Genomic DNA, 13946 nt, shown 5'->3' on the forward strand with positions numbered 1-13946 from the left:
TTAGGGCTGTTGTGCATAGGGTCGCTATGAGTCGGAAATGACTCGATGGCACATAACAACAACAACAAACAATGCAAGTAATGAAATGAACTGTAAAAAGAACAAGCAACTATATCTTAGAGAAAGTGAAACCAGGGTGCTTCTTAGTGGCAAGGATGGTGAAGCTTCCTCTCACATAGTTTGGACATATTGCTAGTAGGGGGAAGGAAGTCCTTGGGGAAGGACATCATGCTTGGAAAGGTGGAAGGTCAGCAAAAAAGAAGAAGACTTTCCACAGAATGAACTGACACAGTGAATGGTAACAGTGGGCTCCAAGAGTATTCGTAATAGTGAGGATGGCACAGGGTAGGGCAAGGTTCAGATTGATTGCTTATAGGTTTGTTATTGGTCAAAGCCTACTTGATGGTACATAACAACAACAACAACAATAATCATCAAATAAAGCTTTCTTATGTCTCAAATGAAATCCACTGAAAATGGCAATTACCGGTCAAAGTAAACTTTGCAAACACAAGATACAAAAGTTCATTCTATTTCTAGCTATATCCACCAAACGGAAACTCACTGCCACTGGGTTGCTGCAACTCACAGCTCACTCCCCATGGGGTTTCCGAGATTATAAATCATATGGGAGGAGATAACACATCTTTTTCCTGCTCTATATTCATATTGTTGTTATGTGCTGTCAAGTTGCCTGCGACTCATTGTAACCCTATGTACAACAGCCCTAATCCTATCTATCCTGTGTCAATCTAATTGTATTTGATAACCTACTCCCATTACCCTAGCCAATGAATCAATCCACCTCATTGAGGGTTTTCCTCTCTTGTGCTGTCCCTCCACCCTCCTAAGCATGACGTCCCTCTCCAAGTACTGGTCCCACTTTGCAACATGTCCAAAGTATGTCAGATGACGCTTCAGAATCCTTGCCTCCAAGGAGCAGCCTGGTCTCACCCTCTCCAGGACAAACCTGTTCATTCTCTTAGCAGTCCATGGTATATTCACTCTTATCAAACAGCTCAGCTCAAAGATACCAATTCCCCTTCTTTCATCCCTAGTCATTGTCCAGCTCTCTTATGCATAGCAAGTGATTGCAAAGACCATGGCCAGTATTAGGTGTTCCTTAGTCTCCAGAGTGACATCATTACTCTTCAGTACTTTGGAGAGGTTGCTGACAGCAGACTTTCTCAATGCAATACGTCTTTTAATTTCCTGGCAACTGGTGCCAAGAGTGTTGATTGTAGAGAAAAGCAAACAAAAGTTGTTTAAAATCTCAATCTCTTCACCAACCAACATGATGCTGCCACTTGGCCCAGTGGGGAGGATCATTGTTTTCTTGATATTGAGCTTCAATCCATACTGAAGGCTGCAGTGCTTGACCTTCTGCAGCAAGCACTTCAGTTTCAGTATGCAGGGTTGAGTCATATGCATAATGACGATTGTTGATGAGTCTTCTCCAGTCCTGATGCTGCATTTCTCTTCATAGAGCCCAGCCTCCCTGATGAAAAGGTATGGAGATAAGACACATCCCTGGCATACACCCTTCCCAATTTTGAACCATGCAGTGTTCCCTTGCTCACTTCTGATGACTGCCTCCTGGTCCAAGTATAGGTTTCACATAAGTGTTCTGGGATTCCCATTCTTCTCAGAGTCAGCCACAGTTTGTTGTGGTCCACACAGTCAAACGCCTTTGCAAAGTCAATGAAATACAGATAGACATTAATCTGGTACTCCCTGCTTTTAGCCAGGATCTATCTAACATTAAATACAATATCCCTAGTACCACGACCCTTTCTAATTCCAGCCTGCACTTCTGGTAGGTCTCTGCTGATATGCTATTCCAGTTGCTTTTTAATAATCTTCAGCAGAATCTTGCTTGCATGTGATATCAATGATATTGTTCAATAATTTCCACACTCTGTTGGGTCACCTTTCTATGGAATGGGAACAAATATAGAACTCTTCCAGTCAGTTGTCCAGGTGGTTGTCCTCCAGATTTCCTGGCACAACTTGGTGAGCACATCTAGGGCAGCATCTGTTTACTGAAATATATCAATGAGTATGCCATCAATTTCCATGGCATAGTTTTTTGCCAATTCTTTCAGAGCAGCTTGAAATTCCTCCTTCATCATCATAGGCTCATAAGTTGTTTCATGAAATTATTCTGTATCCACCAATTCTTTTTGATACAATAACTCTGTATACTCTTTCCATCTTCTTTTAGTACTTCCTGGATAATTTAATATTCTGTCCATAGCATCCTTTAAGTATAGCAACTAGAGGTTTGAATTTATTCTTCAGCTTAAGAAATACTGAGCAAGTTTGGCCCTTTTGACTTCCTGACTCCAGCTCTTTGCACATTTCACTGTAATATTTTACTTTGACTTCCCACGCTGCCTTTTGAAATCTTCTGTTCAGCTCTTTAATATCTTGGATTCTTCCCTGTGCTTTGGCTTCTCGACACTCTAGTGCAATATTCAGAGTCTCTTCTGATATCCATTTTGGTCTTTTCTTCCTCCTGTCTTTGTAATGACCTTTTGCACTCTTCCTGAATGATATTCTTGATATCCTCCCATAACTTATCTGGTTTTTGCTCATTAGTATTCAAGGCCTCAAACTTGTTGCTGAGATGGTCTATATTCATAGTTAGATGAAATTCCTTTGTCACTCTTTTGGGTTCCTTATTATTAAGCACTTAATAAAAATTCCTTACTGTGCCTTGAAGAATCTTCCTTATTATCTGAAAGCTGGACAAGGAATAAGAAAGACTGAAGAAGAATTGATGCCTTTGAATCATGGTGCCAGTGAAGAGTACGGAACCAACCACATGCTTAACAAAACCCAAACAAGTCTGTCTTAGATGTGTAACCGGGGTGCTCCTTAGGAGCAAGGATGGTGCAACATCATTTTTTTCAAAGGGATTGGTCCTTGGAAAAAGATGGCATGCTAGAAAAGATGGCGGTTCAGAGGAAGATCCCTAACAAGACGGATTGACACAGTGGCTCTAACAGTGGGCTCCAGAATATTGCGAGCTTGTGAGGATGGTGCAGAAGGAGGGGAAGGTTCAAATCTATTGTCTATAGGGTCACTTATGAGTTGTAGTCAACTTGACTGTACATAAAACGAACCAACAACCTGAGGGGTTATTATTTTGCTTTGAATAGCTGTCACATAATATACAAACTTTTCTTCAAACTTCAATTTTATCTTTCCAGGATTATGTTTTTCCCTCTAGTTTTTACCTGCCCTTGGAAGTTTTCCTTCCTTCCTTAAACACAAAAGCAGCAGGGTGAAATGACAAAGGACTTAGGAGTACGGTAAGTCTGGACATATTATATGTGTAGCCAGTTGTAGGTTAGTAAGCACCTTTAACTTTCTGTTTTCTCATTTACCAAATGAAGAAATTAATTCTTCAAAATATATTATGAGAGACACACAATAAAATATGCAGGTTTTTTAAAAAAGGAAACAATTTGAAGAGAAATAGGGTATCTGCCTAGTTTCAAAATATGTCCTCATAAAATATTTATTCATTCCAAAAGGAAAACCAGAACTCTACTGTGGAGAAAATGGATAAATATCTTGAGCCAATGACAAAATTTACATCACTAATAAGAAAAATAGCTATCATGTACTTCTATGATGCATTGATGAAACATCAGTTTAGCAGTATTTCTGCCCAACCTAATCATGAGATGACACAGTGAGACAGTCTAAGAAACAACTAATCAGTGCTCTTCACTATAATTAAATTCATGAATGACAGGGAAAGATAGAACCTATTACAGAAGAAGAAGTGAAGGAGACAGGACAACTGAATACAGGAAGGGATCCTAGAGTACATTCTGCAATAGAAAAATTGGTTAAATTAGCCTGGAATTTAGATTGGTATTATACTAATGCTAATTTTCTGGTTTTGATTATTAATCATTAAGATAAAGGCAAGCTCAGTGAAGGGGATGGGAACTCTCAACTACTTTTGCAACTTTATAAATCTAAAATTACTTAAAAATAAAATTCTGCAAATTGTTGGAAAGATGAAAAAAAATTAGGTAAGTGAAAGGCCTCACTATATTACCCAGGACACTAAGTATTTTCAAGGACTAATTTACTCTCTCTTATGAATCTTAAAGGGAGGTCTGGTGGCTAACGGACAGGGTGTTTGTGCTGCTAATGTAAAGGCACCAGCTGCTCCAAAGGAGTAAGAGGAACAATCTCCTCCTCCAGAGGCGATTTATAGCCTCTGAAAATCTGCTAGAGGGTTAGCTATGAGACAGTTCCAGCTCAAATACATGACTCTGAGTCTGGTTTATGGTTGGGTGTTTTGTGATTTGTTTGTCTTTTTAAATGACTCCTATAGGAAGCTCTGGTGGTAGCATCCATAGGGAGTTGTGCTGCTAATCCCAAGACCATCTACACCTTTCTAGCAATTTGAATCCACAGTGGCTCAGTAGACAAAGATGGGGCAGTTTCCTGCTGTGTGATTTACAGCCTTGGGAAACTGCTGGAGGGTCACCTATGAATTGGTTCTGACTCAGTGGAGATGAGGAGAGAGAGAGACAGACCCATATTAAAATCTTCCCAAACTATCACCTCCTGAGGTTGCCTCAAAATTTCTAGAAATATTCTCAGAAAGTTTAAGTACTGACAACTTAATTTTGATGTCTAATAAAGAGGTTGAAGATCCTCAACAAGATGGGTTGACACAGTGACTGTCACAATGGACTTGAACATGACAGAGATCCTAAGAGCGATGCACAAAGGGCAAAACTCTGTTGTTTGGAGAGTTGCCATGTGTTGTAGTTGACTTGATGGTACCTAATAACAACAACAATAAAAGGGGATGTTAAAATACTGGCCTGCAAATGAAACAGTTGGAGGGTAGAGTGCACTGAGTCCTAGCTGTCATCTGAACAATCAGTGTCTGAAAGCTCTCTGGAGAATAGTCTAATCTAAGACAAATGGGAAACCATGAGTCAGGTACACAACAGGGGAGTATCACATTGGTAAAGCAGAGAGAGGGTCAGTGAAAAGGAAGACTTCCGTGAGAGAGAAGAACCCAGCAGATGGACTGGTGAGTTCACGCGCAGCGGCGGCTGTGGGGATGGTGCAGTGTTTGTTCTGCTGTCCACAAAATTGTTAGGAGTCAGCCTCAAAATAAGATGAAAAAAGAGAAGTAGAAGGAAACTCACACCCTTTGAGTTATGAGCAACACAGGCTGTTCAGAAGTGTTCATTAAATCTCAGCTTCTCTGGAGTTACTGTTGTTATGTACCTTTGAGTTGGAGCCAACTCACAGATAATGCTTTAGCAGATTTTCAGCTGCTGAAAACTGCACGGGAGGAGACTGCCCATCTTTCTCCTGCAGAGCAGCTAATGGAAACGAACCAAGTGCTGCTGAGTAAAAATTGGAAGCCTTTGACTAGCAAGTTGATCCAACTCACAGTGACCCTGTAATACAGAGCAGAAGTACCTGTCAGGGTTGCTGAGGATGTAAAGCTCTACCAAAACAGAGTGCCTCTTCTTTCTTTCAAAGAGCAACTGATGGATTCACACTGCTGACCTTTTGTTTAGCAGCCAATGCCTTAATCACAGGGCTACCAGAGCTCCCTTCTCTAGACAGTGGATACTATTAATCAATTTACTAATGGAAAAATATAAAGTCATGTCTGTAGCTCTAATGTGTTCATGACATCTTAACACTTTGACTCATTGGGACTTTATACATAACAGAACAAAACATTCAAGTCCTACACCATCCTCCTAAGTGCTGGAATGTTTGAGACTGTAGGTGCAGCCACTGTGTCACTTAATCTCATGGCTACCGTAATTTCCATTAAACTTCTGCTTTGCCAAATATGCTTTACCAGCAACTTAGTTTTCCTGATGATGTGCACAAAATAAGCAAGTAAAAATCTTGCCTTGCTTTTTAAATTTATTACTATATTCCCATTTTATAGCTGAAGAAACTAAGTTTCAGAGAGGTGAAATGACTTGCCTTAAAGTTATATATACACTAAATAGGGGAGGGGAAACAATACCCACAAAGATTCCAGAGATCACACCTTAATCACTATTCCACGCTACTTACATATTAATTCTAGGAATTCTGCAATATGTTCTTTACTGTGTTATCCCAAAATTCAACATAGCATATTCATACTAAATACTGTTTTTCTGCTATCCAACAAGACATTCCTCATTGTGTATTGTGTAGGTCTGCTATTTTTTCCCCCCTAAATATTCTGGCTTTATTTTACCTTATTGAATTTTCATTTTGAATTTCAAGATATGTCTCATTTTTTAAGGTCATTCTGAGATCTGATGACCCTCCTTCAGATTGGTGGATATGAGAAAGAACCCTGTAGAGTATTAAGAAAACTCACAAAAGCTCCAAGCCATTGAGTTGGACCTGACTCCTGGCTGACCCTCCACTGGGTTTTCAGAGCTCTAAATGACATGAGAGGAGATGACACATCTTACATTTAGACACACATCTATAATGGCTATGATATTCCTCTAGGGTGTCAGTCTTTATTCTCACTGATTCTGTTCATCACACTGGCCTTGAGAAGGTCCTAGAATGCGTTATGTTCTTTCTGGAGATCTTTGGACTTGTGTTCCCACTGTCTGAAAAGTGTCTTCCTGTTGTTGTGGTCCCCCTACCTCCTGTCTCCTTCATTTCTTTGCTTTCTGTCATGACTAGATGCTCATATTTTTCAGATTTTAATTTCTTCTTTGATCATCACTTCTAAAAGAGGACACCATCCTAAATTATCTTCCAGATATCTTGCCATTTCTGCTTTGTCTTCAGAGTCTATCAAAGTATTAGGTGCTTCCGAAACAGTGAGTGCTTAGAAAATATTTGTTGAATGAATACATGATTAAGTGAAGAGAACTAAGAGATCATTCTATTTCTTTCCCTTAATCTGTCTTTAAATAGTTATCTTCTGGAGTCCAGTTATATAGTAAAGCAACCTTGTACTTTTTATCTCGCAGAGTTAGGGGTTTGATTTTCAGAAGCTACAGGTCTTAATATTTGGAGGAAACTAGAGCTCTTGAACATATGGTCATTCCTCTCAGTCATGCTCACTAGAACTTTCTTTGATGACATATGTGTTCTATATCTTCACTGTACAAGAGAGTGATCACAAGCAACATGTGGCAATGGAACAATTGAAATGGGCCTAATGTGATTAAGGAACTAGGTTTCTAATCTTATTTAGTTTTGTTGTTCTTGTTGGGGGCCATGAGTTAGTGGACACCATATTTGACAGCACAATTCCATTCTTTCTCCTGTCAGTGGCATAAGATAGTAGAGTCACTGGTGAGAGAAAGACTACAAAGCTAGGTTCCACTGGTGGATCCGGACTTGTGGAAAAGCAGGACAAGGGAGAGGAAGTGCTTTGCTCCCTCTATGGACGAAGTATTATATGTTAGAAATCTGAAACAAGAACATTAAAATATACAGAAGATCAATCACTATAGTCTTCAATATGGATTGAAGTTCAACATGAAAAAGACAAAGATTCTCACCACTGGGCCAACTGGCAGCACCATGATGGATGGAGAAGAGATTGAGGTTGTTAACAGTTACAGCTTGCTCAGCTCCATAATCAACACTCTTGACATGAGCAGTCAGGAGATCAAAAGACAAATCACACTAGGTAAATCTGCTGTCAGAAACTTTTTCAGAGTACCGAGAAGCAAGGATGTCAGTTTAGAGACTAAAGTGTGTCTGATTCAGGCCATGTTCTTCACAATTACTTGCTATGCATCAGAGAGCTGGACATTGACTAAGGATGAGAGAAGAACTGATGCCTTTGAGTTTTGTGATGCCTTTGTGATGTGAGAGATGAGTTTTGACCATACCATGGAGTGCCAAGAAAACAAACACGTCTGTTTTGCAGAGGATTAAACCAAGTATCTCCTTAGAGATTAGGATTTTGAAGCTCCGTCTCACATACTTTGGGCATGTGGCCAGGATGGACCGATCTTTGGAGAAGGACATTATGCTTGGAAGGGTGGAAGGACAGTGCAGGAGAGAAAGACTCCAAATGAGATGGATTGATACAGTGACTGGGCAGATGACAGTAGATGTGTGGGAGTCAATGAGACTGGCTCAGGATAGGGCAGACTTCAGAGCTGCTGTACATAGGGTTGCTATGAGTCACAGGTGACTCAACGGCACATAACAAAAACTCAGAGCAAAATAAGTGATTCAAAACAAAATGTAGCTCTTTTTAATCATTTGGTAAATACTCTATTTTCCAGACAATGAAAATAAGAGAGAATATAAGTTAGATTTTCTTTATTTAATTTAAATCTAGTCTCAACACAGCTTTTAGAAGCCTGCATAATGAGACATGATTTTAAGCGCCTTATTTTTTTTTTAGGCCCTAAAAAGACAAACCTTTAATCGGTTCAGCTCAAGATAAGGAATGATTTAAAAACACATTGCAGTTGGAACTGATTTCCAGAATAATAAAAGGCCTTATGAAACTTTTTACCCTAAGAATTGTCATTTTAAATTCTTAGCAGGTCTGTCATTTAAATCAGGCACTATGCAATTTTCCATCACCTATATATATATAGATATATATACACATATAAATCCCTTTCTCCTGCTTTGTGCTCTCCCAGCTCCAGTTTTTATCTCATTCTCCAGTGCCCTCCTAAGCTGTCTCTTCGTACTGAAAATTGTCCAATTCATTTTAAAGATTAAAGATTTTTTCAAAGAAAGATTATCTAAAATGTGCAGAGAAGCTAACCTGACTATCATAAACAATGCCATGGAGTGTATTTCCTGACGAATAGACAGTGTTTATTTTTAGAGGCATTTGGGTGGGTCTGCCAGCAGACAGATCACTCCTGTCAATACTCAGTGGCTTTGGGCGCTGATTGGGATTTATAATAGAAAATGAGAGTAAGACAGAGAGAGCTAGTGGGAAGAAAAATGCTCACCTTTCCTTTCTTTTTAGCTTTTTCATTTCTATCTTCTCATTCAAGTCGCAAAGTTAGAAGCAAAATTGAAGTTTCAAGGGATAAAAATTTAGATTTTTAAAAAATTTCCTATTTGTCACACTAGATTTGAGAGCCTTAACACATTTCATATACAGAAAAATGCTAAGATATAGTGATTTATTCTTGAAGAATATTGAGTTCCAAATCTGTTTTCATATTCCTGTCTGATGAACTAAGAAAACCTCAATGACATTTTGAAGTCACTGAATTTATCAAATGATGTTCTGTACATGTATTACACTTCAGTGACAATAATGATACTTCCTTGAGGTTATCCTACTCATGATGTGCATGTGTATGGTAATGCCCCATGAAGGGACACATTATCAAGATAATGTATGCTTAACCAACCCAACGTATTACTGTCAATACAACTGATAGAGCAGTTTTGCTATGTTGGGATGTAATAAGGTTTGCAATTATAATCATCACCACTTTACCTACATGATATAATAAATTACAGCAGGTTTACGGTAAAACAAATTTTGAAATTCCTAAGTAAGAACTAATGGAAAGGTTAATGCTGATTAGTAGAAAAGAACAATAGTAGTTTATTGATTCAAAGTATGTATCAAAGGGATAATAAAAGTATAAATGAATCAGACTGAGTAAACTATTTTAGAAGAGATCACTTTGTAACATTAAAGTTTAATATCACTGAAATGTAAAACAAGTCTGAAAGCATTTTCACATATTCTTATGACTAAAACATTTAATTATTGAATATTCCCTTGATTACATGTAGCCCGTTAAATCAACTGGTAGTTAGGGAAATGAGAAAGTAAAACATACTAGAAAACCAAAAATAAAAACCTGGAAATCTTTATTCTTTCTGTATGTGACTCAACTCTGTATTCACTAGAGTATGATAAAACAAATAAGAAACTCCCAAGAAACTATTACAGTTGCCAATAGTTGTATATTATGAGGCAAGGTTTCCTACCCGGAAATAGTTCTTTCATAGGAGATTTAGGATACTTACACCACATGCGCACCACCTTCTCTACAAAGAGGAAGCTTTATTTCTGGTTGTCAAATTCTATCCCACAGATAACATGCACATGTATTTTGTTATTTGATAATGAGTCACCTCTAGTACATTTAAATAACATTATATCATAAATTCACAGAATACTTTTATCTAGAGTTCAAAGCGAGTTTACTAAAACTATCCAATCCATCTTTAGATTCTCGAAATGGGAAGGAATACTGAGTATACAAGAAAGAAAAGAGTTTCTAAAGTCATCCTCTGCTCAGATGGGGGAAAACCCCCCAGCCTTCCAGTATACCAACTGCTGTACAGAATAAAGCATTTGGGATAGTTTGGGCTCAATAAATATGATAGTCACAAAAGACTCATAAACTCTACTCATTGTCAATTGATCTGGGCTTAGATTAAATTTAGTGTTTTGAAATAATCTACCTAAAGATGGATATTATATAAGTAAAAACATTGGTTTTAACTGTTAATTTAGCCAACAGTAACCACATGGAGTTTTGAATCTTGAGAGGATAATGATTCTACCAGGAAAAGAAAATAAAGACCTGGAAATTAAAACCAATTATCAATATTTAGTTTCAGAAAATTTATGTATATATTATGCTATTAAAAAAAAAGAGATAGAAAGGGAAAGATTCAAAAAGGAAGTTTATCCGAGTAGGATTTAAATTAATCAATTCATAACAACTGTTAAGCACAACGTTTTAGAAATTAATTTGCATAATGATCATCTCCATGTGGTAGGGTTGAAATTATTTAAACAACATTATATTTCACTATTTAGTCTTGCTCCACCACTGCTGTAGCACTGAAGCCTTATGAAATGTAATGCAGCTAATGAGGTAGCTTTTTAACTGAACAAACTGACAGGCCCCATATCTGCAGAGGCAGCTTGAAACCGTGCCCAACCTCTTGGCTTCCCAAGAGGCTTTTCAAAATTCAATAAATAACATCTGTAGGCGATGTTGGGTGCAGACCTAGCAGAGTGCGTCATAACACTGTGCTGGCAGAACAAAGAAACCATGACGACTGCCAAGTTTCCATGGCAACTGCTGCGAGGCTCTGAGAGTATAATAGCACATCAATCACTGTCCAAAAGAACTTCATTATCAGCCTGAAAAAACCTTTAGGATCTGTTTAGTGTGCAATTGTGGGTTAACTCACCTCAAAGCCTTGCTCTCTAGCAAAAGTGGCAGCTTCCTGAAATAAAAAAAAAAGAACAGTTAATTATAAAGTGCTAGGTAATGAAGAAATAATCCATTTTGAAACTCATTCAAATAGTCTTCTTTTTACACAATTATCTCAGTACATCCACATAGTTCAATTTCTATTCTTACACCAAAAAGATTTCTTTTTTCTTCTTGTCTTGAAAAAAAAAAGGCAGCATAATGTCAACACACTTCCCAAGTTGGAGTAAAGAAGATGTAGTGCATGTTTTTACTGGAGTTGCCACAGTCACTTCAGGTGTTCTGACCCCAACAAAGACAGGCTACTTGAAGCCTAAAGAACACGCCGGTGGTTATATTTTTATTTAAAACAGTACCTCTCAGGAAGTGCTTTTTTAGAGAAGGATGTCTGCTAATTACTGTATAGATTTAGAAAAATCATCATTTTGTGACATTTACTGTGAGATTTATCCCAGCAAGGCTCATCAATGAATACCACATTCATTAGGTAGAAAGATGTAGTAGACCAGGGTACTTCTATGACAGATTGTATGCGTGTGGCTGGTCACAGGATCAAAGAATAACTTTATCATGGAAGGATCAAGCTATCATTCCTGGGAGGGATCTTTGTAACTTGTCATCACTAACAGTAGGACCCTAAAATACTACACGCCTTTTCTTATGAAGCAATACGAAGTACACAGCATCATGCATAGAATATTCGGGCAGAAAAAAAAAAAAGAGAAATTTAACTGAATTAACCAAACCTTTACTTCATAAACATGCTGTCTACAAGGAATAAGGGGGGAATTGGGGTCAAGTTAAGCGGTACATTTGGAAAGCAGGTGGAAAATTAAACTCATGACTAAGTAGGGAAGGGAGATTGACCAAAAGCAATGGATGAACCTTTACTGAATCCTGGTGAACAAACTCAATGAGAGATAATTGGAGAAATTTCAATATGACTTAGGCATTAGATAATACTAAGGAATTATCAGTTTTGTCAGGTATAACAAATAAGGAAAATTTCCTTACTTTTAGAGATGTATCTAGGAATGAAGTATCATGATATATGTAATTTACTTTTCTTTTTATATTTATAAATTTAACCTTTATTCTATTTCCCCAGTTCCCTACTATGGGAATTTTTTGCACCTATTTTCCTTTTCATTAAAAATAATGATACAATTAATGGAGGACTAATGCCTGTGTAATTTACTTTAAAATACTTCAGCAAATCAATCAACTTCAGCAAAAATGAGTTCAGCATCTCAACTTTTTTTTAATATTTAAAAATTTTCCTCCATAAACCACTAGCTCCCCCCAAAATCCCTAAAACTATCTCCTTTTTAATATGAGAGCCTAATAAAAGTTGAACATTTGCTGAACAAATGTATTATTTAACAATGCTTCAATGCATTGAATTCCTCTAGATATTAAACTTAAGTGCATAGGCTGATAAATGTTATCACATACTTTATTGACCTTATCAAGAGCAAAACCACATCTGTTTAGCCAAATATTTTTTCTTTTTTACATTCTTACTCTATATATTTAATTTTAGAGCGTGCAGAAAAAGGAGGCAATATTACATTCAACTCTAGTTCCCTCTTGAAAATGAAAAAGATTGCAGACAACTGTCAAGAGCCACTACATCTTAACTTACATTCCTCCAAAATTATCTTTGCCAAGAGATATTAATAGAAAGATGGGATTTGAGCCTGAGTTGTAAGCAGATCCAAGTCAATGAAATCGACTGCTGTAACAAACCATGTAAGGCAGAAAGTTCAGTCAATGTCTCCAGTACAAATTTGGGTATAAAATATATGTTAGGGCAAATATTGGGTATAAAGCACATAGACACTTATGGTCCGAAATACGTATGTAGATTTAGAGAACCACTTGGAGAATTTTGGAAAGGTCAAAACGGCAAGTTACAGCTAAATTCTGAAGTTAACACTAGGGAAATATAAAGCTGGTTAGGCTAGCTTTGATGATGTAGGTGACCTCTCTGCCACTCCATATAAGCTAAGGACCTTGAGAAATAGCACAAACACAGTTACCCTCATTGCCACAATACATACAATATGTACATTATGTAATTACATTCACTACATACAACAGTACAATAGAATTTTACACATCACAGTTCATGATATTTGTGGATCCAAAAGTCAAGGGAAAGAATAAGCTTCAGAAGCTATCAATACAGAGTTTTAAAAACCTACCCTATAATTATTAATAAAGCTAGTTCTTCTGGAAAAAGACAAATGAAAAACTCTGCTGACCACTTATTTATAAGAAACTTCATTAGGCATGAAAGAACCCTCAAGGACTTTAAGACAAAATGGAGCACACTGTTATTCTATTCAATCATATTTTGTTTTATGAACTTGATTACCATCCCCATATTGAAACAACACACTTCTTACTTCCTCCCTGTGGTTCTTGTTTCTATTCAATTTTACCCTTTCCTTTCTTTCCTGCTTTTTGATCTTGTATGAAGAGGGTGTGAAGTTATGTAAATTTCTTAACCATAATCAAACACACAAATAGAATGAGTGGTAGTCGTGGAGACTGAGGACCATAGTCTTAGTAGATATCAAGGTCAAGTGAGACAGCAACACACCAGAGCAATGTTCTACACTCTGGTGAGGAGTGACTGGGTCTCAAAAGCTTGCCAGAGGCCATCTAAGGTCCAACTACTGGTTTCTCCCTGTCTGAAGTAAATCATCATTTCTGAAGGAAGCTGAGCCC

At 37.5% G+C, this 13946-nt stretch overlaps 1 protein-coding gene across 3 annotated transcripts in view; it reads right to left on the bottom strand.

Moving 5' to 3' along the window:
- The window catches only part of ADK (adenosine kinase), a 696790-nt gene that overhangs the window by 129159 nt on the left and 553685 nt on the right, over positions 1 to 13946 (bottom strand). For all 3 annotated transcript variants that reach the window (XM_006887511.1, XM_006887509.1, XM_006887510.1), the window contains one exon: positions 11188 to 11223. In XM_006887511.1, the coding sequence (XP_006887573.1) occupies positions 11188 to 11223 (36 nt within the window). The remainder of the gene's footprint in view (positions 1 to 11187; positions 11224 to 13946) is intronic.

Source organism: Elephantulus edwardii, unplaced genomic scaffold (genome assembly GCF_000299155.1).
Source record: "Elephantulus edwardii isolate Elephantulus edwardi_28Jun2011 unplaced genomic scaffold, EleEdw1.0 scaffold00058, whole genome shotgun sequence".
NCBI lineage: Eukaryota > Metazoa > Chordata > Mammalia > Macroscelidea > Macroscelididae > Elephantulus > Elephantulus edwardii.